The sequence below is a fragment of the Nicotiana attenuata genome, unplaced genomic scaffold, assembly GCF_001879085.1.
Source record: "Nicotiana attenuata strain UT unplaced genomic scaffold, NIATTr2, whole genome shotgun sequence".
NCBI lineage: Eukaryota > Viridiplantae > Streptophyta > Magnoliopsida > Solanales > Solanaceae > Nicotiana > Nicotiana attenuata.
Genome location: NW_017670330.1, coordinates 736239 through 760762, shown reverse-complemented (window position 1 = coordinate 760762; position 24524 = coordinate 736239). Strand labels below are relative to the sequence as shown.

General features: G+C 35.4%; 2 protein-coding genes across 2 annotated transcripts; one reads left to right on the top strand and one right to left on the bottom strand.

The window, feature by feature from the left end:
* Positions 1-4599: 4599 nt before the first annotated feature.
* LOC109237964 (rhomboid-like protein 19) lies at positions 4600-12324 on the top strand. The gene is made up of 8 exons (XM_019404379.1): positions 4600-4799; positions 4904-5038; positions 9670-9730; positions 10143-10309; positions 10600-10705; positions 10820-11022; positions 11119-11259; positions 11954-12324. The coding sequence occupies exons 2-8, from the start codon at positions 4911-4913 to the stop codon at positions 12054-12056; spliced, it is 909 nt and encodes a 302-aa protein (XP_019259924.1). The 5' UTR covers positions 4600-4799; positions 4904-4910; the 3' UTR covers positions 12057-12324.
* Positions 12325-12859: 535 nt separating this feature from the next.
* Positions 12860-19355, bottom strand: LOC109237963 (MLO-like protein 6). The gene is made up of 15 exons (XM_019404378.1): positions 19082-19355; positions 18827-18884; positions 18583-18737; positions 18392-18508; positions 18243-18303; positions 16740-16828; positions 16095-16169; positions 15890-15984; positions 15713-15762; positions 14642-14682; positions 14371-14544; positions 13972-14007; positions 13801-13868; positions 13494-13554; positions 12860-13402 (listed from the first exon to the last, which is right to left on the bottom strand). Exons 1-15 carry the CDS (start codon positions 19193-19195, stop codon positions 12998-13000), a joined length of 1599 nt encoding a protein of 532 aa, XP_019259923.1. The 5' UTR covers positions 19196-19355; the 3' UTR covers positions 12860-12997.
* Positions 19356-24524: the final 5169 nt, after the last annotated feature.

Here is a 24524-nt window from a genome sequence, read left to right as displayed (position 1 = left end):
ATGTGTGATTTGATCGAAATTCTGATTTACAGACTCGGAAGAGAAACTGTCATCCGAAGTTTCGTAGAGAAAATTACGAATGAGATGCAATAGGTTTATAGAAGGAAGAGCTGAACTGGGACAAGAGATCGACCAATTTGGCAGTGCTATTCGCGACTTAGAGGCAGATTTGAGTGCAAAGATTGATGCGTGTAACGCCCAACAATTTAGTGATGAGTTGTGTGAAGCTGAAAAAGATCTTCTAGGCCAAATTGAGGAGCTAAAACGAGAATACCAATAATTAGACCATGCTTTTGTTAATGATGCCAAGGTTGATGAAGAGTGCAAAATTGAGGATGTCAAAAATAATACAATTTTGGAGTTAGAGCGTATTGGACCTCATTCTAAACATTTTTCAACATTGTGTTTGGTTGGTGACATAGAAATTGATCCATTCGAGCATATAGAGGAGTCAATAGATGAGGAACAGAGTGTTTATATTCTGAAATTTGCGATGCCAAGGAGACAAAACGACATCCCGCACTTAAAAGCCAAGAAGTGCAAGATGCGATATTATTTACTTGGTACCTTTATTTTCATACCACCGCCCCAGGAACGTGACACAAAAATTGATGCAAAATTGAGGGCGCAATTTATATCCTCAAAGTGGAAGGAAAAGTGGTGAAAGTGATGGCGTCGTGCCACGACGTTAAATCAAGCGCTTGTTGGGAGGCAACCCAATTTTATTTTTTATTTTTTTTTCTTTTGTTTATTTTTTTTATTGTGTTATTTCTTTTGTAGTATTATTTTTGTGTTTTGTAGGAGTAGGAGCATGGAGTCAAAGCTAATAGGCATGTGCAAAAGCGTGCAGGTGGTTGAAACTAAGTGTGAGGTACCCGCGCAAGGGATCATACCTGGGAGAAGTCTAAGTATCCCGTGAGCTGCTATTTCTTCGGCCTTTGGCCAATCAGGGAGTTTCTTTTACCCACTTATTATTTTTAGTGTGCATTGAGGACATTGCACAATTTTAAGTGTGGGGTGAGGAGATTGTCTGAGTGACTTTCTATGCTATTTTAGTTGTGTTAGTTTAATTGAATATTTTTTTTAGAAAAACGAAAAAAAAAATTAGACTTTTCCCGACGATGGATCTCCTAGACAGTTTTCTTGAGGGATGTAAGTCTAAAGAGAAAGGACAAAAAGATTTTCTTTGTAGATAGTTTAGCAATTCCCCCTTGGTTTTTCTTTGTGCCGCGGTTCTTTTCCAAGGGTTTTGTTTGAACCGGGTGTAGGTAGTTTTATTTTTTTTAGGAGAGAAGCCATGGTGATGTGAATTGAATTGAATCAATATCTTCTAACTTTGTCATGCCTTGAGAATAGTGAATACTTTAGTTGTGACGCTTAGGCTCTATTTTTTACTCTTGTATAAGTACCTTAAATTGTATGATCTTAACTTTGCTTAACTTCTTTGACTAGAGTGTCTTGATGAGTCCAATCCTGAGTGAGTTATGTGCCATGTGTGTGTAAGTTTTTGTGTTATTCTGTGCATTGCATTCGATGTCTAGAACTTGCCCCGTGTGTTTGCAAAGCGAAATAGTAGTTTTGTTCGGTCTTGGAAGTGATATAGGCGTTTCTTTGTTGAGCCATATAAATATTTTACCCGCCTAATTGTTATGTATCATAGTTAACCCCTTTGAGCCTGTAATCTTGTTTGTTTGGCAACCACATTACAAGCCTTACTCATTTGTTTGAATTAACCATCTATTTGAACCTTTTCACCTCTCATGAGCACTTGAATTGTTATGAACTTTGTAAAAGTTAAAGTGTGGGGTGAGTTGGTTTGGCTTTTGAGTGGAACTAATAAAATAAGGAGAAAGGTGCAGTGTTTTGAAAAAATTAAGAGCCACTTGAATTGAAAAAGAAAAAAAAAGATAGTTGTATTGCTGTGAAAAATATTCTGTGATAGTGGTGATTCTTGATGTAATTGTGCTTAAAGAAGTGGGGAGTTAATATATATTGATGTGAAGGTGGAGTTATGGTTTGACATAAGTATGGAGTTTTGAATGTTAAAGTATATGTATTAAAGTGCTTAGGGAGGTGTAGTCACTCTTATATCTAAATGTATCCTACCCGTCCCTCAGCCTACATTACAACCAAATAAAGTCCTACTTGATCCTAGACTGAATGAGCTCGATTAGTAGAGTAGTACACTACGGGCAAGCCTATGGTGCATCTTTTGTGGCATATGAATGTTATTTCTGAGAGTGAGTGAATTCTTTCTATCTTGAGTTCCTAAGTGTTCTTAAATTTTATTGTGTGGGACTACTCTCGTTGGTTGTGTGAGGGCACTTGATTCATGAAGGAAAGGTAATGTCATTGACCTCTATGTTAGAGTAAGTGGGTGAGTTGCGAATAATTTGTGGTACTTGTGAGTCAAATCTTGAGGTGAAGATGTTACACTCTTGTGCTTAGTCTATTTTAAATATTCTTGGTGTGATAAGTTAGGAGAATTGTTTAAAAAGGTCGTGTCTTTATAAAGTGTAGTTTGATGTAGTTTGATTGCTCGAGGACGATCAATGGTTTAAGTGTGGGGTGTTGATGATAGGCTATAATGGTGTATTTTAGTCGATTATTACACTCTAATTACTGCACTTTAATTGAGTTTGAGCTTTAATCGCTAGTGTTTTGCACTAATGGTGTGTTTTATGCCTTGTAGGAGTGATTCCGAGCTATGTAGATGTTATGGAATGAATTCAAGTGAGTTGGAGCTTTAAAGTTTGAGTGAAAGTTCAAGGAATTAAGCCGGGATCGCGTTGGGGGGTCAACGGATGATAGTTAGAGCGAACGAAGAATCGATTAGGTATATTGTGCACTGTCTAATAAAATAGATATAACTTTTTTCTCAGAACTCCATTTGGTCTCCGCAATATATGGTTGGAAAGCTAACTCAAAGGGCTATAACTTTCATGTTTTACGTTTTTTCAAATTCCAAACGAAACGGGGCCAAACGCGCAAGATTTGAGCCAAAACGAACGAAACCGGGCAAGGTGCGAATTTGGGCGCCACAGGCAGCGCCTGGCGCCACCTGTGGCGCCAAAAACAGTATGCACAAATATTTGGGCGCTATGGAGGGCGCCTGGCGCGGGCTGGGCGCCGGTGACGTGAAATGTGTCATATTTCGCCCGGAACAAGGTTATTTCGGCCCTAGACCTACCCAACATGTATAAAAGCAAGACTAAACCTATTTTTGAAGGAGTGGACGCCACTTTGGTGATATCTAAGATACTTTGGAGGAGAATTCACGTGGGGGGAACACACACCACGCTTGAAGGAGGCTTCCAACTAGTTTTTCTTCTCTTCCCTTCTTTTAGTTTCATAGTTTATTTGTTCTAGAGTTGTTGGGTGCTACATGAACGTTGTAGTTTGAAGCTTGAATTGTTCTTATTATTTTATCATATTGGTTTATTTATTCAATCTTGCGCTTAATTATTTGATTGCTTGATCACCAATTGAATACTATCTACGAATCTAGGATTGAACTCGGGAGAGGAAATTCTAGATTGCATATAAGATTGAGTAGAGCAAGATCTTAACTCTTAGGGGGAGCGGATTTGCGGTTAGGATAGGAATATACCTAATCGCCTTGCTTGGTTATTATACGGGAATTATAAATGCATTCTTGTTAATCCTAATTCCATAGGAATATAGGCGTTATGTTAGCTTGAATAGGCGAGTTGTACTTCGGGAGAAGGCTACGAGCAATATTAACCCCGTCAATCAATAAACTAGATAAATTAATTAGACAATTTAGGTAGAAAACTCAACGGAATTGTTAGCTAACCCATAGCTCTAGAATATTCACTCACATTGAATTCGTCTCTATAATTCGCCAACTTATTTTCTTTAATCTCTTAGTTTACTACTCTAGATTATCTTTAGTTAAATATTCATACTTTAGGATTTACTTGAATAGATTAATTGTTTGGTTTAATTTAGTTGATAGTTAATCACAAGTCCCTGTGGGTACGATATCTGGACTTACAATCCTATATTACTTGTCGACCACATATACTTGCGTGTGCGTTTGGGAGCAACATCTACTTCATCTAACATTTGGTCTAGATTTTATTATTCTTAACTAGGATTCACCCCTCTTCTCATCATTAATTGGTTTAATCAAAAGGCTTAATACTTTTTGGTCAAACAATATTATCTTTTAATGAACATCCAAGGGGGAGTGTTATAAATATATATATGATGGATGTTCATTTAGTACTCCGTTGTAAATAAGCTTCCTGAAGAAGCTTATCCATATGGGACTCCGCCGTAAATATGTTTATCTATTTAGTACTCTATTGGAAATAAACCTCCTGGAGAAGCTTATCATTTCGGTGCTCCGTTATGGATAAATATTACTCCCAGTAGTAAATTATCTATATCTGGTACAGTAACAGCTTGCAAACAACTTACATAGCAGCTTCCTTTCTTCTATAAATAGTTCATTATGTACCTGAGTTTGAAGTTGAATAATACATCAATATCTGTCTATACTTGTCTTTGATTAATTTGCTTTGCAGTTTTTATTTTATAACCATTGCTATTAAAATGACTATTACTGTCCAAGGAAACCGTTTTCCCTTGCGAGCCCTTCACGTTAATCCCCCATCTACCTCTCAAAATTATACAGTGGAAAAAGGAAAAAAAACACTCTAACAGCAATCTTAACCCCGTCTTCTACCTCGATCTCCCAACAGAGGCAATCCATCTCTCACTCCTCTGAAACACGCATCACCACTGCACCTCTCTGCTCTCCGTAATCACTCGTAAGTTTGCGTTGCATATGCTTATGATCCCAATTTCTTTGTGTCGTTAACCCAGATCTGAATTTTGATTTGGTAATTTGATAATTTTTGTGTTTTTGAAATAGGGGCAGTATGAGTAGCAATATGTATACGGGGTTCACGAGGCTTTGCAAGGGTCTTGCGGTTGTGCTTGTGGGCGGTCACATTGTTGTTCAGATTCTTCCTTCTGCTCTTTCCTATCTTGCTCTCATCCCTGCCAAGTATTCTTTCTATCTCCTCTTTAATTACTGAATTATTTATTTTAGCTTTGCTTTTTGGTCGCATCGCGGGATTTTGGATTTTGAGTTATGACGCTAATCAAGTTTCTATGTCTGTAAATGCTGGAATTGAATCTCAACTTCATAGATCATATGTTGATTTTTCAAAAGACTTTTTTTTTTTGTACTGACACTCATATCATAAAGACTTGCTTGGCGAGCTATGAATTTTTTAGTGATTTACCGAATACCTCTTTAAGAAATGGAAAATTTGACTTTTTCAATTACGAGGCAGCTCCCTTGTGCATGATTTCCTGCATTACTTAAACAATGTTATCAACATGAACTATCAATAACATATGCTTACAACCAAAGTATAGCTTTAAAATCTCTAGGACCATAAAGGGATTGGCTTACTCGTCATAGTAATTCACATTCCTCTTACCAACAAACGTGATTGTTGCTCTGTATAGCCTTATTCAACAAGTTATTCATGCAAGACGCCATCTTTTATATTCAGTTGATTAAGAGATCAATGAAACATGTCTATCTTAGAGTGAATGAGGGATATATAATAAAAACCCATATGCTTTAAGGCGATCAACCTTCCCATCTGGTTTTACCTTGACTATAAACTTCAAATGGCATCTAATCGTAGCTTTATGATGTGGTAAAGTAAATGAACTATCTTCCAGGTACCATTATCATGTAAAGTAGTCATTACTCAACCAAAACTTGGCGTTAACTAGGATAAGCCCATTACTTCTCCTACAACCTTTGGTGTTTGGGATCAATTTGTAACAAGAGTATGGTATAAAGGGAAGTCCGGTGCACTAAGCTCCCCCTATTCGCAGGGTCTGGGGAAGGACCGGACCACATGTTGTGATAACTCAAGAAAATTTTAAGTAGAATGCAAATTGCTAGTAGATTGAGTATCTTGGGTGCACAATGGAAAGAGTAGCATCATTCATTAAGAAGATGATTCTGAAAAATGTAATGAGTCACTCGAAGCACCTTATAATCCTTATATCATGTGAATGTAAAAGGGCAGCCCGATGCACTAAGCTCCTGCTATGCGTGGGGTCCGGAGAAGGGTCGAACCACAAGGGTCTATTGTACGCAGCCTTACCCTACATCTATGCAAGAGGCTGTTTCTGCGGCTTGAACCCGTGACCTCCTGATCACATGGCAACAACTTTACCAGTTACGCCAAGGTTCCCCTTCTATCATGAGAACGTGAGAAAACAATTTTGATTAGGTTAACCAATGGATGATTTTATTGGGACTGTCTTAGAGCCAAGCGAAAGACGAGAGTTTTCAAAGTAGGAATAGTTGGAGGAAGATTTTTGTGAATATGACTATTTCATTAAGTGGATTTAATGAGAAAGCTCCCTTAAAGGTGTCTTGTTTTTCTTGCTTTGCTTGTGACTGACCAGAAAAGAGGATTTTGACTTTGTAGTAGTTGTTCTCTTTGTGAGGAGCAACCAGAAGATGTTGATCACAGTTTTCTTTGCTGTAAGGTTATACTCAAATTATGGGGCATGATTTTTTCCCCATCTCGGGCATATCCTAGACCATGCCAAATTCCATAATGGATTTTCTGAACTGCTGTAATAGTAAAATGTCTCAACAAAAAGGCTTCAAGATCTGGAACACAATTCCCCACGCTATTTGGGAGACAATTTGGGAAGTTAGAATTTTTGAAGGAAAAAATAGCAACATGCTTAGCCTTAAACATAGATCTAGTTTTTTGGCTAGCTTTTTGGTGCAATCAGTTTTTTTTTTACATGATATCGATGTCATGTTAAGGATATGATTAGGAATGAGGATATTCGAGACAAGGCGGGAGCGACCTGTGTGGTGGACAAGATGCGGGAAGCGAGGGTGAGATGACATGTGAAGAGGATATGCACAGATGCCCCAGTGAGGAGGTATGAGAGGTTGGCTATAGTGGGTCCAAGGAGAGGTAGAGGTAGGTCAGGTAGGACATGGCATATCTAACTTACCAAGGACATGGCCCTTGATAGGAGGGTATGGAGGTCAAGGATTAGGGTATTAGGTTAGTAGATAGTCTAAGTGTGTTTCTTTTTATACCTGTATTCTTTTCCCTACTTGTAGAACTAGTGTTATTCTCGTTATTTTTGTTCCTAGATTTCTATTATTACTTATTGTTTCTTTTGCTTTGTTTTTTCTTAGTTTTTTTCTTTGCTATTGCTACTGCTTCTCTTACATAGCTTCTTCACATCGTCTCTTCTTTTCATAACTATTGTGACTATGCTTTTCTTGAGCCGATGGTCTATCAGAAACAACCTTTCTATCTTTTCAAGGTAGGGGTAAGGTCTGCATACACGCTACCCACCCCAAACCTTACTTGTGGGATTTCACCGGGTATGTTGTTGTTGATCGATGCCATGTTAGACATTATTAATGATTTATACAAGGTGTAACTATGTTTTTATGCACTTAGTGCCTGTTTGGTTGCATCATTGAGATGTTTTAATACCGGTGTGAAATCTCCCATTACCTATACAATGTTTGGTTATCTTTTTATTCAGGCATAAAACTCATTATTACGCAATACATTGTTTGGTTGTCATTTTTGTTGCCTCATAAATAATACTTTTATAAGTTATGCCGTAATCTCTGTATTGTTTTAGGTGTGATAGAAGGTGAAATAAGAATACGAGGATTAGTAATACATGGATTAAAACGATACATAGAGTTCCACATAACTTATGCATTAGTAATACATGGATTACAACGGATGAATTATAATGTAAGGATTGAGTTTGTTTACTTTTAAAAAAATGTTTAATACATAAGGTTATTTTGTAGAAAACCATGTTGTAAAGTTTTCTATCTTTTTGGTATACTTCTTGAATATGACACGATTTCCCCCTTCTTTTAATGAAATTTATACTTTATCAAAAAACTTGAGGGTTATTTTGTCATTTTATTGCTTTAATCTATGATTTATTTGTTATTTTCGTATCAAAAAGTAATACATGGATTAAAACAATAAAATGACCAAAATAACCCTCATGTTTAAACAATTTTTTTAAAAGCAAACAAAATATTAATTCTTACATTACAATTCATGCATTATTATTCCTTAGGTTACATACTAATCCCTTCATTACAACCCCTACGTAACTAATCCTTACATTACAATCCCTGCATTACTAATCCCTACCTTATTAATCCCTGCATAACTTGTCTCTAAACTAAACGACCCCTTAGTGTTGTATCATTAATAAAAATCGTCATTACTTATCAAAAGATGTTAGCATAAGAAATTTGGAGGATAAAAATAACTCAAATCTTCTTTTTATTGGACGTAACATGGTGCAATGAGAATAGTCATCAACAAATATCATGAAGTATGAAAGCCTAGATTACAACTGACTCGACTTGCAGTCTAGAACTCTGGATATCCAAAGAACAATAGACGTCCCCTACTATTTACTTGCCTTGAGAAAGAAGCACAAGCTTGTTTTGGAAACTGACATGGCACATTTGAAACAAGTCAAATCAGAAAGATTTGGGATCTCTTTCGTAATTTGGAGACACTTTAATTCTTAGACAACTATGTAGAAGAGCAAAAGAAGCAACAAAAGTAACCTTTTTTGGGCGACACCATGTACGATTTCAATCATCAGTCCCGTGCTCCATCCATGCAGAAGGCTCAATGCCCATCTTATGACTATTAATGGCAATTTCCATTTTCCTTGGGAATTTTGCCTGGGATATAGTTTTGAAAAAACTTGCCTTTGAATCTTCAAACACCTTCCATTTATTTTATCTTTTCTTTTTTCCTTTTTCCTTTTTTAACCGCCCCTCCTTTATTAATATCTTATCAAACTTGTAATATGCTCCACTCAATAAGGTGGGGGAGGGGACGGAATTAAAAGTAATAAGTAGCTATTGTCATGATTTAGAATAGCAAATAGAATATTCATTTTGAGGATTCATATAGCCAAAGCAACTTGCTGGTAATTAAGCATGGTTGTTATTGTTGTAGTATAAAGATTTTTGCTATTGCCTCGTAAGCTTCTTAATACATGGGTCTTACAGCAACGTTTCATGCCAATTGCATGTTAGTAACCACAATTTCTTTCTCTTATGTCTTTATAAAAAAACAGTTTCTTTTTCGTATGTAAATACATATAAATGGAGTAACATTCTTAGTGCGGATTCATATAGCCAACCCAACATGTTTGGTACCGAGGCATAGTTGTTTTTGTTGTCAAATATAATATAAAGCAGTCAAGCTGTATGCATGTCAAGGTTGAAGTTATGCGTTATTTAATATTTTGAACAGGAGATCTGGTGGTGCAAAGTAACTTTTACATGCAGCCAGAAAAAATTATCCCCTTTCTCATAGTGAGACTATACTCAGTAGATCCAGCCTTGACCACCTACTTACTGGAAAGGGATCTTCAACGAGTTTTCCGGAGAGATGGTCATTTCTGCTCTGTAATCCTGTATCAGTAGGGCTGGGAGATTTCTCAAAACTTGTGACCTAAGACATCCTATACTACTAGGGCATTATGTATACTGTTATAATCTGGGAAAACAGTTGTATCCCTTCTGCGGAACTGTTTCTTAGGTTTGATCTTTTCTGTTTATTGCAGGACTATTCCATTTGCATGGAATCTTATAACAGCTGGTTACACTGAACAAACAGTGTATGGGGTATGCTTCTTTGACATTAACTAATTATGTCTTGGTTCTAATTTGCGTTTCCGCTGCCATAAAGAGAAGCCCGAGGACTCACGTTTTTAACAAGTTATATTTTTTGTATTTATTGAAGTTCGTAACTATATCGTCCAAAAGCTTAAGCTGTTAGAGAGAGCATACTTTTGTTTACTTATGTCTTCAACATGCCATTCACGTTCGGGCCTGATTCTTTTTCATGGCCAAGCACGTGAAAATTCTTTTTGATAGTAGGTGGTGGTGAGGCTTGAACTAGGACCATACCATGTTGACGTGTGTCACTATTTCATCTAAAAATTTAAGTTGTTAAGGAGAGCACACTTTTATTCAGTTAATTGTCTTCAACATTATTCTTTGTATCATTCTCCTTGACATCACCTTCTATGTCCAGGCGATCATCAGCACTATCGGACTTCTTTTCCTGGGAAAGCTGCTTGAGCCCATCTGGGGTTCCAGGGAATTCTTGAAGTTCATCTTTGTTGTCAACTTTTTGACGTCGGTCTTTGTCTTCATCACAGCTATATCATTGTACTACATAACAAGACTAGAAATCTACCTGTAAGTTGCATGGACTTGATACTATCAGTGATTTACTTTGCTTGCCTGATTACTCTCCGCCTCCCTGGTTATTGTGTTATTAGTTTAGGGTGTAGGAGTTAGTGACTCAGAGGAGTTTCCCTATGAATTAGACCTGCTTATTTTGTTTCCGGTTGTCTTCATATATATGGATTCCTTGTCTTGTCTCTGCACAAGCACAGTTGTGTATGCTTTAGTCTGAACTCTTTTAAAGTTTATAGGAAGTACTGCATAACTTCTGAATTTATGCCTCTGCCTATCTTATTTGTCAGTTATATGCCTATTTCCGGCTTCCAAGGAGTTCTTTCTGGTTTCTTAGTTGGTGTCAAACAAATCATGCCCGATCAAGAGTTGTCTATTTTGAAACTGAAAGCAAAGGTACAAGCACTGGCATTACCAATTTGATTTTAACAGGCATCTCCAGACACTATTATCTCATAACTTAAAATGTGGTCTAACATCACTTGGGATTGCTGTTCGAACTCTTTGCAGTGGTTGCCTTCCCTTGCATTGTTGCTCTCAATTGTTATAAGCTTTTTCACGGCAGATTCGGTATCATACCTTCCAACAATAGTATTTGGGACATATTTAGGCTGGATTTACCTAAGATACTGGCAGAAGAAACCAGAGACAAAGCTGAAGGGTGATCCAAGTGATGAATTTTCCTTCTCTTCTTTCTTCCCTGAATTTTTGAGGTATTTTCCAATTTTCCCTCTTGCTATGGACTACTTCTCTTAATTAGTCTGTGTTCTCAGTAATCCCACAATGACATCTCATTGGATGTAATGCAGACCAGTCATTGATCCGATTGCAACAATATTTGAGCGGATGCTTTGTGGTAGAAGATCTGATATTTCTAATGAGGAAAGCGGCTATACTGTAGGTGGTTCCACATTGCCTGGTTCTGATCCCATTGAAGCATCAAGGAGGAGGTATAGCGATAATTTTTGTAATATATCTTGCCAGTGCTTTATCAAAATTCCCCAGAACTGATTAGATAAGTATATGCACGTATTCTAGAAAATTCAGTTCCTTTTCATTGGATATCTATGTATTGATTTTTGTCCCAAGTACTAAAGAAGATAGACTAAGTTGGGTGCTAGATGCAGGACACATGGTCATAGAAAAGTGCTATCCTATTTGCAGTTTGCTCTAGATGAGAAAACTACACCTCATATTTTATTCAAGAGTTTCTGACATTTATTTTATAATTGTTAGTTCTAAATTTTACACACATTTGTATCTTAAACATTATCAAATGAGAGTTTATCCTGGACGTGCTCCAGTCTGAAATAAGTTAAGTCTTTCATAATAAATGAATGAGTTGTTTTGGATGCATGGATAAGTGAACATCACTTTCTATTTAACTGGAGCTCCTACAAAAGAAATTTTCTCGCGCATGTTATTTGTGAGAAATTAGGAATAGTTATGCCATTCCAAGGACACAGGATGGGTTACTGAAGCATAGCTTTGTATCTCTTAGTTATTCTTCTGCTTTACATCTTGCAAGCTGATGTTGTATATTACAGTTAGAAGGATAGATTTTCATGTTCTTATTGTACGAAGGTTCATTTAATTAATTGGTCACCTCATAGTTATTTTACGTGGTTCACTCGTAAAATGCAGGGAAAGAGGTGCCAGAGCACTTGAAGAAAGATTGGCATCTGAACGTTTGGCTGCTGGAAAGAAGGCTGAAGAATCAGAAAGAGATCCCACTGATAATGTGTAGAAGCTGGTCATCAATCAATATATTTGTAATTCACTTCCTTTGCAGAAAGTATGTTTGTCCGCTAGAAGCTAGAAGATTGTGCACATTTTTCGCAGTGTACTCTTTTGGATTCTTGACGGCAATTTTGTCACCTGTTGTTTTATTATCCTTGTGGTGCATGTACATTTTTTGTCCAGTGCAATTTTCACCGCCCTTTTTACATTTTACGGACATATATTTGTTAGTTTCTGGACAGTCACCATGAAAGATAGCTCCTTGATGTTTTGCAGATAGAGTTGTTTCGATTTCACATGCAGAAAAAGCACCTCCATTATGCATTACTCCTTTTAGATGTGAAACGTATATTTGTGTGAAATATAAAGTTGCTAACTAGAGTTTGGTTACTTTCAACAACCATGAAATTTCAGATACAGCTGAGGAAAGAGCCAAATTTCCTGAGCCGACGATATCCGTTTTACTTTCGAGTTAATTTGAGTTTGTTGTTGATCAGTGACTGTAGCTAATTCTACATCAAGGTTTTAACTAAAATATTATGCTTTTCTATCAGACGTCCTATCTTAATTCGTACAACATTATATTATGCAGTTGATAAATGGGGAACTCTTTTGATATAACAGGTGGAATTACCTAAAATATCATTTCAAGTACGACGTTTATGCTGGTTAATTTCGTTGCCTTCAAACTTAAATCGATGATCTACTTGGTTTGTTTATGGATAGCTTTATATTTGGTTTAATAGTTAGATCATAGTTTTCATGCATATTAGGATCCCTGGCCCTTAAATTTCTTTGTGAAGTTATAGATGCTTGAATTCCTTTCTTTCATATATGCTTTCAGTAGATGTCTTCTGACATACAATAATTGGCGCAACAAGCAGATATGTATGAACCATGTAATCTCAACTCATTTTGTTGGCAAATGTGAATTCAGACAATGTAATCTCAACTCGTTTTGTTGCCAAATGTGAATTCTGACAATGTAATCTCAACTTGATGCTGATCAGGATGAGGACGTTGCATCGAGCTGGAGGCATGGATTTCTCCCTCCTGATGATCATCATCTTTAATATTCTCAATGTGTCTACGAGGAGAGGTTGATATTTCATTAGCCCAGCTTTCATTTTCTGCATTGGATGTCCGACTCTCCTCATTACTATATTGTGGGTAACTGCGTAATAAGTAAACCGGGGAGGTACCATGCAACGGTGTGGCCGGTCTGCTGGAGACAGGGGTGGTGTTTTCCGATAGCCGGCCATGTTTCACCCGCTTTTTCGCCGTGTTGTGCCAGCTTCTAAGAGCTGTTGCCACATTATCACCAAAGATTATAGGTTTCATTGATGTTCCCATCTGCAAATTTCATCAAATCTCTCAGCACTAATGCTAAACTTTGTTTGCGTAATTTATCTTTATATTATTGTGAAAATGAAGACAAGTTTACCTGTGTTACCAAGGCATAAAGAGGGAGAGTCACATAGCTGCAATGGACCTGTATGATCACCCTGAAACAAGAAACAAAAACTATCAATATAAAAGGAAGTAAAATATGCATCTTTAATCGTTCGAGTATTGATTGACCATCGTTTTTTAATATAATATTTTAGGAAAATCATGTGGCAGAAAAGAAAATGGTCATTGATTAACCTATATCAGCCAAGGTCAAAATCATCTTTTCAATTTTGAATTTTTTTAAACATATATGAATATGACATTACATAGATAGTGTGTTTTCTGGCAGTGAAACTCACCCCATGGTCAGCCTTATGGCTATATCTGCAGCATTCTGGTGGAAGCAAGATGGGTAACCAAATTTCCACTGAAAAGTTGACAAAGAAAAGAAAAATATTCAGGATTAGGAATTCAAATTACATTAGAAAAAAATAACACCAAAAAAGAAAATTTGTATTCCAACTCCTTACCCAACTCCAAACGAAGAAAGCAACTTGAAATGCATTCTGAAAAACCACAAATATGAAGGAAAAAATCATTATGGAATTCCAAGTTCGAGAGTTTTTACAATTACTCCATCTATCACAATTTATGTGATGCAGTTTGAATTTTGAGAATTAAATTTCTCAATTTTGAATGCAAATTCGATCATAAAATCTTTTAAATAAAATTTATATATTTGAAAACTAAATAAGAAGTACTTTAAGTCATAATGATTAACAATTCGAAATATTTAAAAGGCACATGCAGAGAACTCGATTAAAAAAAATTCGTTTGACTCTGAAAACCTGAACTGCTGCATCATATAAATTAGAACAAGGAAAGAGTATTATTTTATTTTAAAGTAAAAAAATAGGGAGAAAAGATACCTGAAAGAGCACAAAGTTAATCAAGAAAAGGACAAAGGCAGGTCGGTTGAACCAGAAAAGATGGTCACCTGTCTCCACCACTGGTACACCTCTCACTATGTCTCCCCTCTTTAAAATCCTTACTCCCATTTCTGCTATTATCATTTCAAGTTTTGTGCCAACTAGCAATATTATCTGCCCAATTATATGTTAGAAAATATATTCTTAGTAATAATTATATATACTTTCGTCCATAAGAAATGAATAATAACTAAATGAACGAATTACTTACTACTAACGGGATAAATGGCACCCAAAGGTACGAGTACAATCCTGTCCACAAAGAGGAAGAAATTCCATTCAGTTTCAATTGGATATGGTTTCTTTAAATAATTCTAATGCATTCTTTCAGTTACTAAGTATTTCATGGGTTAATTTCACTCATGGTCACTAACTTTACATTTTGTATAATACTAAAGTTACAAAATTAATTTTTATCACCAAACTAGTTTTATAAAAGTAAAATCACTGAACTACTAGAGTATGTTTTAGTTGCCTGGACAATATACATCACCGGAGAATCAAATTTCCGCCTCTGGAGAATGACATGGCATTGCAACGTCATCATTTAGTCACTTTGTTTATGCCACCTGAGAAATTTTTTTAGGGATCGTTTGGTAGAGTGTACAAGAATAATGTGAAATAATGTGTATTAATAATGTAGGGATTAGTAACGCAAGCATTAGTTATGCAGATATTATTTCTTATCTACTGTTTGGTGTGGTGTATTAAAAATTATATGCATTGCATAATTTTTAAGAAAAATAGTTGTTTATAAAAATGCCCTCCATATTCTCTAGCATTAAGGGACTTTAAGGATAATTTTATCTTTAACCATACTAATGCATACTTTAACATCCTTGGTATTACTAATGTCATGGTTTTCTATGCATTACTAATACATAGGTTAATACCAAGTATGATGTATAACTAATTATACAAGCATTAGTAATACACAGGTCGAAAAAATGTATCAAACAAGGTATTAATAATGCACAGAACTAATGCTTGCATATTTTTTCTAATACCCTCCTACCAAACGACCCCTTACATTTGCATAAACTATTTTAAACATAAATAATTAATGAAACATTAAAATTAAAAGGAACAAAAAATTATAGTTTAGTGACTTTACTATTACAAAAACTTATTTTAAGACTTTAGTGTTACGAATAATTATTTTAGTAATTTTATTGTTACAATCTTTTTTTTTTTATAATAATTTTAGTATTATAAAAATAGTTTAATGACCATTTGGTGAAATTAGATACTGTATGTGACATCGTCAGTTAGATAGTCTTACCATTGGTAGTGGTTAGAAAATATAGTACTGTGAAGAGCCATAATGCTGGACTGCACAATAAACGACGGTAAATTTAGTATAAGTTTTAAAGCAATGGCAAGGCAATATTTAATAAAAAGATTCTGAAAAAATGTAAGAGAAAAGAGAAACAAAGAGAAAGAGAGAGAAGATGTACACCTTATTTCCACAACAAATTTGAAGTCTTTTTCAACTGCTCTATTGATGTATATTTGGAAATCAAAATTTTCTTGATTTTGTGGAGTTAAATGTGCCTGGTATGGACCAAAGTTAATTTAGGAATTAATATTGGCATGCAATATATGATAGTATATATTATTTGGGATATTGCATAATTTTTGTATTGCAAATTAAAGTGACTTACTATCATGAACCCATGTCTAAGGGTTAGATAGTCAACTTTTGCTACTGATGAGAAGAATTGCCTGAAGAAACAAACCTGTAAATATAATCCAAAACATAATGGTAAGTCACACAAACAGTTCATGAGCAGTGTAAAAATTATATATATCACTTATTAGGTAATTAGTGATAAATCTCTATAATAAGTAATTACTGATTGATAACTTGGTAAAATTAATACTCACATATTAAACTACATTAATATTGTAATGAATCTTTAAACTATTTATGTATCCGTTGAAATGATCTTCAATTTTCACTTTAAGTGGGCGTTTGGGCATAAGATTTGTAAAATTCCAAAAAAAATCAAGTAAAAATGATATTTAAAAATTAGAGTTGTGTTTGAGTATGAATATAATTTTGGGTTGTTTTTGAACTTTTGTGAGTGATCTGAGTGAAAATTTTGAAAAACAACCTTTTAGAGTTTTTCAAATTTTTAAAAATTATAAAAATTTTAAAAATTCATCTTCAAGTGAAAATTAAAATTTTTATTGCCAAACACTAATTTCGAAAAAAAAAATGAAATTTTTTCGAAAAAAAGTAAAAAAATTCTTATGTCAAAACGGGCTAAGAAAAACTGGAGAGAGAGAGAGAGGGGAGGACTGACTATCCAGAGTAGCACTGGCGACTTGCTCCAGTAATGCAAATGCCTACGTCCAAATGACGTCTCTCTTGCAAATCTGAACCTCTCTGGATCTGTAAAAATAATAAAAATCTGAATTCCTCAGGATTTGCAAGAATCAAATAATACTAATAATAATTACATCGTTTTAAATTAATGTGGTACCAATTGAGTGGCTTACACATTATGACTACTATAATCACACTGTCAAAATATATTTTTTATGTTACAGGTAGGCTTACAGCTAGCACAGTGATCCTTAGCATCACCTTTTATATATATATATATATATATATATATATATATATATATATATATATATATATATATATATATATATATATATATATGAGTTGCTCGTATGTCATTGGATCTGCACTTGTTCACAAGAAACTAAAAAAACGTCTTTATCTGGTCATTTTATATATATAACAATTTAAAAGGGAATCATTAGTTTCAAGAGGGACGTGCAGAAAATATAAGGAATATAAATAAATGAACTTTATAAATGTCGGTCAAGTTTGTAAGAAATTAGGTGTGAAAGAGGGCGAAGTTGCAACGCGCAATACAACTTGCAAATGATTTCCTACACATATTATCTATCCATATCCAATAGCACTTGGATTTCACATCAACAAGTAGTTAAATGCCCCATCAATTTTCAGCCTTGTTTTCTTGTAGCAAAAGTTAAAAAAAGTTTCTAAACCTGTTTTAAAGTAGGACTTAACTCAGTGGGCGCTTGGACATAAGAATAGTGAAATACTGAATTTTTTTTTTCTTTTAAAGTGAAATTGATATTTGAAATTAGAGTTGTGTTTGGATATGAATATCATTTTGGGCCGTTTTTGAATTTTGTGAGTGATCTGAAGTAAATTTTTATTTTTTTAAAAAAAATAGCTTTTGGAGTTTTTCAAAAATTTAAAAAATTTCAAAATTCATATTCAAGTGAAAATTGAAAATGTTATGGCCAAACAATGATTTTGGAAAAAATAAATAAAATTCAGAAAAAAGTAAAAAAAAAAAAAAATTATGGCCAAACGGGCCTTATATTCACCAACCATGCACATGGATGCTCATACAATAAACTAATTTAATAAATTTACCATGCACATGGATGCTTATACAATAAATTAATTTAATAAATTACTTGTCTTCATTTTCATATAATTAATTTATTGTTATGAATAGAGTTAAGTGAGTTGATAGTAAAAGTTTTTTCCTTATATTATTAGCGTATAAAAAACCGAAAGATAGAAATATACACAATTTAACTCCGTACCGGGTGTTTACACCAAACCAATAGATATATGACATGTGTCTTGCATATGAACTTCAATCATTTAACCATGGTAAATTACATGCATTCTCATCTAATTAAATTAATTAATCATAATGAGTTAATATAGTTTGGTGTAAACACCCGGTGTGGGTAAATATTTACTGGGGTGAAGTGTTGAGTTTCATTAATTTAAATTAAAGTATACCAACCGTTGTAGAATTGGTACTCAATTGTTTTTGTTTCATCCTCCCAAGCCCTCCATTTTCTCATCTGTACGTGGTTTCAAATAGAATTAATAGGATTAATATAATTGACCGAACCGAAGTAGAACATGTTCACGTGAAAAACAAATTAATACCTTTAGCCTGCCCAAAGCAAAAGTTGCTATAGAGTATAATACATGAGCAACTGCCAAGACAAAGATGAAGATATGGAGCTGGTGTATTGCATATGAAGATGCAAATTGGACTTTTCCCTGCATAAATAAAATTTTCTTTAAGAAAAAAAATAATACTTAAAATCAATAAACACAATATAATATAATTGTACCTTTGGTAGACAAGGGTCATCATATTTAGACTTGGCATCTTCATCAGCCTTACATGGATGCCAAGAATAACCAACACTCTTGGGCACACATAAGTTAGAAACTGGGGTTTGCACCACTGTCAACAGCAGTGATATGAATCCCAACAACATCAGTTCTGTAATTACGTTAAAATGTCAGTCAGTACACATATACATTGAACTATATATATATGAAATAAAATTAAAAAACTCTACTTTTAATTACCTGCTTTGATCTTTTCAAGTGCTTCATAAAGAGGTTTTTTATGTTTTTTCAACAACCACTGCAAACCAAATAAATCAAGTCTCCATCAACAAACTGACAGATCAATCTAGAAAATTTTCACCCCCTTTAATTTTGGGCAGTAATATTAATTCATTCTATAATCTGAACAACGAATTAATTAATTAGCAGTCTGATTTTGCAAAACTAGCTAGGTAGCATTAAACTCCCAAAAAAGTTATAATGTAATATATATACCTCTCCAAGATGATGAATAATTTGTTCAATGAAAATGGAAAGAGCGAGCAAGATGAAGCAAACTACGGCAACTGCCCAAGTGGGAGTTGCCTCCATCGACCGTTCTTTAGCCATCTGCCCAAACTACTTGATAGACGACGAAGAAGAAACTTTAATATATCAAGTGCTCAAAGATTTTCTTTCTTCTTCTTTTAGTACTATTTTTGAAGGGGTGAAAGAGTAGTTTGATATATGGTAGTGTAGAATATAGATATGACAACAAATTGGAGTGCGTAAATATATATAATAATATATATATATGGGAAAAAAGAAGGGGGTGAGAAGAAAGGTCAAATGAACAATGGAGGACTTGTTCAAAGATGCAATTTTCAAAGCTAAGTCAAATTCTGCGTCATATTGAAGTTATATATTCTCTCCGTTCACTTTTACATGATTACTATTAACTTTGTATACCTCTTAAAAAATAATAAATAAAATATATAATTTACTATATATGATACCCATATTACTTAGTGTATATTGTCTTAATGGATTTAAAAATAATTTAAAATAAATAATTAATACTGAAGGCAAAACATGAAGAAGTAAATTATTGATATGTCAAAATGAATAAATAAAAGTAAAAATCTTTTTTTTTTTGGTAATTAATTCTTTCATTTACCAAGGAAAATATTTACAGAGTAAATCAAACCCTTACATATCTACTTATCCTACTAACTCCCCCCCCTCCAGTTATCGATCATATACATCTATTACATTGGATACCAATCTAATTTTTGCAAAATTTTCTCTACTCTCTTGTTACTACAACAATGTATCTCTTGTGTTATTAGTTTGCAAACTGTCTCCCATCCTCTTGTCTTGTTTTTAAAAATTCGACCATTTCTTTCCTGCCACACATAGTAAATTGCAGCTGCCAGCACCATTTTGTGTAGTTCAGCTGTTGCAGTCTTCCTTTTGGCCCATTTCTCTGCCCATTTTAGCTCCTCATCCCACCCTTGTACTGGTCTGCCAATGCCTTACCATGTTAAGAGTTTGCTCCATAGTGTTTCTGCATATGGGCATTCAAAAATAGATGTTGTATGGTTTCCTTTTCACTGTTGCATAATATGCACTCTTGATCAACTTGTATTCCCTATTTTTGCAGTCTATCCTTTGTGTAATGTCTTCCATGAGCAGTCATAGTTAGCACAAAATTCCATCTGGGACACCCTTCATTGTGGCAAACTACTTTCCTCCAACTTACTTTCTCAAACGTACCTCGCAGCCTGTGGTAGATTTGTTTGATAGTGCATCTGTTCATGTTTATGATATCATCATAGCTGAAACCAGCATCCATCATAGTCTTCTGTGCCTTCATGATACCTACCATCCATGAAGTTTGCTTTAAGTGTATTGTCCAGATGTTTCTTCCTCTGATGTAGTATCCATGTACCCATTGTATCCACAGCTTCTTTTTCTCCTTACATAAATTCCAGAATTGCTTACATATAGCAGCTTTATTCCAGATTGCTATATTCATAATATTAAATCCACCCGCTCACTTTGGCATACATATTTTCTCCCATGCTAATAGTGCTTTCTTTGACACTGTACCTTGCCCCGTCCATAGGAAACTTCTGCACATTGCCTCAATTATTTTTATGATCTTCTTTGGTTGAACAAAAATTTGGGCCCAGTATGTTTGAATGGAGAACATGACACTTTTAATGAGTTGGATCCTTCCTGCATAGGATAAGAACTTGGCAGTCCATGAAGTGATTCTTCCCATTATTTTGTCAATAAGTGGCTGGCATCGTGTTATGGAGATTCTTTTGGAACTCAGGGGTGCACCAAGATATCTGACTGGTAAAGTACCTCTCCGAATTCCCAGAAATTCTAGGATCTCCTCCTGCTCATCTTGTGTAACTCCTCCAAAGAACATTGAACTTTTGTTCTTATTAATCATCAGTCCAGATACCTTTGAGAAGTACATAAAGCATTGGAATAATAATTTGACTGATCCAATGTTTCCCCTGCAAAACAATAAGAGATCATCAGCAAAACCAAGTTGTAAGATTTGCATCTTAGCACACTTGGGGTGGAAATTAAAGTTTGGGATCTCTGCCAGTTTCTTTAGTTTCCTTTTCAAATACTCCATTGCAAGCATAAATAGAAAGGGTGAAAGTGAGTCTCCTTGTCTCAGTCCCTTCCTAGCATCAAATGGCTTAGTTAGTGCACCATTTATCATGATTGTATATGTCACAGTTCTCATGCATGTCATGATCCGTCTTACAAACTGTTCTGGGAAGGCTAGTGCATATAATATCTGCTCCATAAAGTCCCATTCTATTGAGTCATAGGCTTTTTGCATGTCCAGCTTCATCATACATCTTGGTGATATCCCTTTCCTCCCATATCCTTTCACCAGTTCATGGCTCAAAATAATATTGTCTGTTATAACTCTGCCAGGAACAAATGCTGCTTGTGAACTATCAATCAGGAAGTCCATTACACACTGTAGTCTCTTGGTAAGAATCTTTGATATCACTTTGTACAGGACTGTACAATATGAGATGGGCCTATAATCTTTGACACTTGCAGGATTCCTAACTTTAGGTATTAAGGTAATGACAGTGCAATTGATAGGTCTAAACATTTGGTTTGACTCAAAGAACTCCTGTACAGCCTTTATCACATCCTGACCAATGATTGGCCAGGATTTCTTGAAGAAAACAACATTTAGTCCATCATAACCAGGAGCTTTAAGATCATTTATATCCTTCATTGCTTCCCATATCTCTTCCTTGGACACTTGCTTGACAAGGAGTAGCTGATGTTCCCTGCTCAAAACTGGTCCCCTTTTCATATCATTTGGATTGATAGCTGGAAGACTTTCAGCACTTGAACCCAATAACTTCTTATAGTACCACATGATTTCTGCCTCAATATCATCTTCCAACACTAGCTGGACCCCCATGTCATTAGTGATAACTTGAATCCCATTCTAATTACTTCTGTTCTTCATCTGAGCAAAGAAGTAAGCTGAGTTTGAATCTCGCAGCTTAAGCCATTGCACTCTTGATCTCTGTCTATATATGCATTCCTCAATCAGAATCCATTTTTCTAGGTCACCCTTTAGTGCTTTTTCCTTCTCAATTAGTTCTTGCCTCTGTAACTTAGAACTCATTTCTTTCTGAGTTGACTGGAGATCCTCCCTGATTCTTTTTATTCTCTCATCTACTCCTTTGTAATGTTTTGTGTTGATATCTTTGATAACTTCCTTTACCCTCTTCAGCTTGTTCCATACTGTTTGCATCATACCCCTCTTACTTTTCTTCCCAGACTTGGTCCACTTTCTGTAGGAATTGGTGGTGGTCAGCCATACAATCAAAGAATCTGAATGGTCTCTTCTTCCTCCCCTGCACTTGTGCTATCATTAGTTTTAAAGGTGAGTGATCAGACACATGTGGCTCTAGTACCTGCACTTTCATATTAGGCATCATCATCATCCAATCTGCATTTACCAAACCCCTATCTATTTTACTGTAAGTGTGATTATTAGTCCATGTATAGTTCCTTCCCACATATTGAAGTTCATGCATTATTGTATCAATCAAAAACTCCTTAAAATCTCTTGTCTCTATATCTTGCACCTCAGTACCATGCTCCCTATCCTCTGCCTGTAGGATAACATTATAGTCTCCCATTGCTAGCCATGGGCCCTGTTGTGTGCTGTGTATTTGTCTCATCTTCCTCCACAAACTTAGCCTATCTTTTATAGTATGCAGCCCATATATTGCTGAAAAGCCAAATGTGATTGCCCTTGATAAAATACTAACCTGCCCATGTACCAACTGCTCATCAAGCTCTTCCAGATCAAATTTATATATTCTAGGATCCCATAGTACCCATATTCTACTTTTATTGTTTGAACTAGCATTTGATATCCAGTGCCAACCATGTGCTATTTTTTTGTTATCTCATTTTCTCTATGCTTCTTTACTCTATGCTCAACCAATGCTATTATAGCTTTATTATTATTTCTTATGAACTCCCTCACCTCCTTTTGCTTATATGTTTTATTCAAACCCCTAATATTCCAAGTTATCACACTCATATTGGTATGAAAAGAGGTTTATAATAAATCTCATGTTCCCCTATACTGCTCGTTTGCACTTTGCTTGTACCTGGTACATCACAATTGATTCTGCTGTGCATGCTTTGAGTCTCTTGTTTTTCTGCAGCTCCCTGGTCCTCATTTTGTTTAGCCTTAGATGCTCTTGCTGCTGATTTTCCAAGTACTGTAATCCACCCTTCTTCCCTTTCTTGCATTTCTTTCTCTGCTAGTACAGATTCTCCCTACTGGACTGCTTCTATTGTTGCCTTTTGATCTGGTTCTTTCTTTTCATTTGTTTCATTCCTATCTGTTCTTAGCCACACCTGTTTTCCTGTAGCTATTTTCCTTTGTTGGACCATTCTTTGTGGTTGCTCCTTCCTTATCACAACATAATCATGTCCTATTTTCAGACATTTAGCACAATATGTTGGTTCCCAATCATAGACTACCTCTTACTGAATTAGTTTCCCTTAGGATCCTGTACTTTTACACTTCTAGGCAGAGGTATGGTTATATCCATTTCAATTAACATACGTGCATAAGAGATCCTCATTGTCCCAGTGGTACATTCATCTGCATACACTGGGTTCCCCAAAGTACTTCCTATCTTGCTTAGAGCTTTCATGCTTTAGCAATTAAGAGGCAGATTAGGAAACCTTACCCATAATGGAATAGTCTTCAACACCTCGTCATGAATATTGAAATCTTCAGTCCATGCCTTCATAATTATAGGCTTATTATTCACTGTATGAGGCCCAGAATACAGTATTTGATCCCTTTCCTCCAGATTGCTGAATCTAATCACAAAATATCCCTCGTTATGGTAGTAAATCTGTGGTTTCCTTGAGAACTTGCCCACTGAGCTAAGAAACCTTTCCATAGCTCCAATGGTAGGCGAATCCCCTATCACGTACAGAACAACTGCAGATCTCCATTTTTCATTCTCCTGCTCAACATCCTCAACTTCTAGTTTTGCTATTTTCTCTCCATTTTGAACTATTGGTGCCACAAATTACAGGTTCATACCCTTCATAACAAGTTTATTTCCTGCGACCACATTTGCCCATGATTGATTCGATTTGACTTCCGTTGGTTCATCATTTTTGTTGTTCTCAACAGTACCACTATTGCATGGTACTGTTCCATTGCTGCTGGTCTTCCTAGCTTGCTCTTGAGCTTTCCCATTCCCAGATCCACTTCCTGAAGCTTGATTAGTTGCAGGTGTAACTGCAATCATCTTCAATTTGTCCCTACTTCCCGATGGTTCTGTTTCCCCTTTGCTTATCTCACTCTGCATGCTCCTTGGAGTGAGATTTCCAGCTTGGTCTTCAATTCGAGCTCCTT

Coding starts and splice junctions, on each gene's coding strand:
- LOC109237964 (XM_019404379.1), top strand. CDS start 4,911: ATGAGTAGCAATATGTATACGGGGTTCACGAGGCTTTGCAAGGGTCTT. Junction 9,731..10,142: donor CTGAACAAACAGTGTATGGG/GTATGCTTCTTT, acceptor TTCTATGTCCAG/GCGATCATCAGCACTATCGG. Junction 11,023..11,118: donor TTCTTCCCTGAATTTTTGAG/GTATTTTCCAAT, acceptor GATGTAATGCAG/ACCAGTCATTGATCCGATTG.
- LOC109237963 (XM_019404378.1), bottom strand. CDS start 19,195: ATGGCTAAAGAACGGTCGATGGAGGCAACTCCCACTTGGGCAGTTGCC. Junction 18,885..19,081: donor TTATTCATCATCTTGGAGAG/GTATATATATTA, acceptor TTTGGTTTGCAG/TGGTTGTTGAAAAAACATAA. Junction 15,763..15,889: donor AAATTTGTTGTGGAAATAAG/GTGTACATCTTC, acceptor TTTATTGTGCAG/TCCAGCATTATGGCTCTTCA.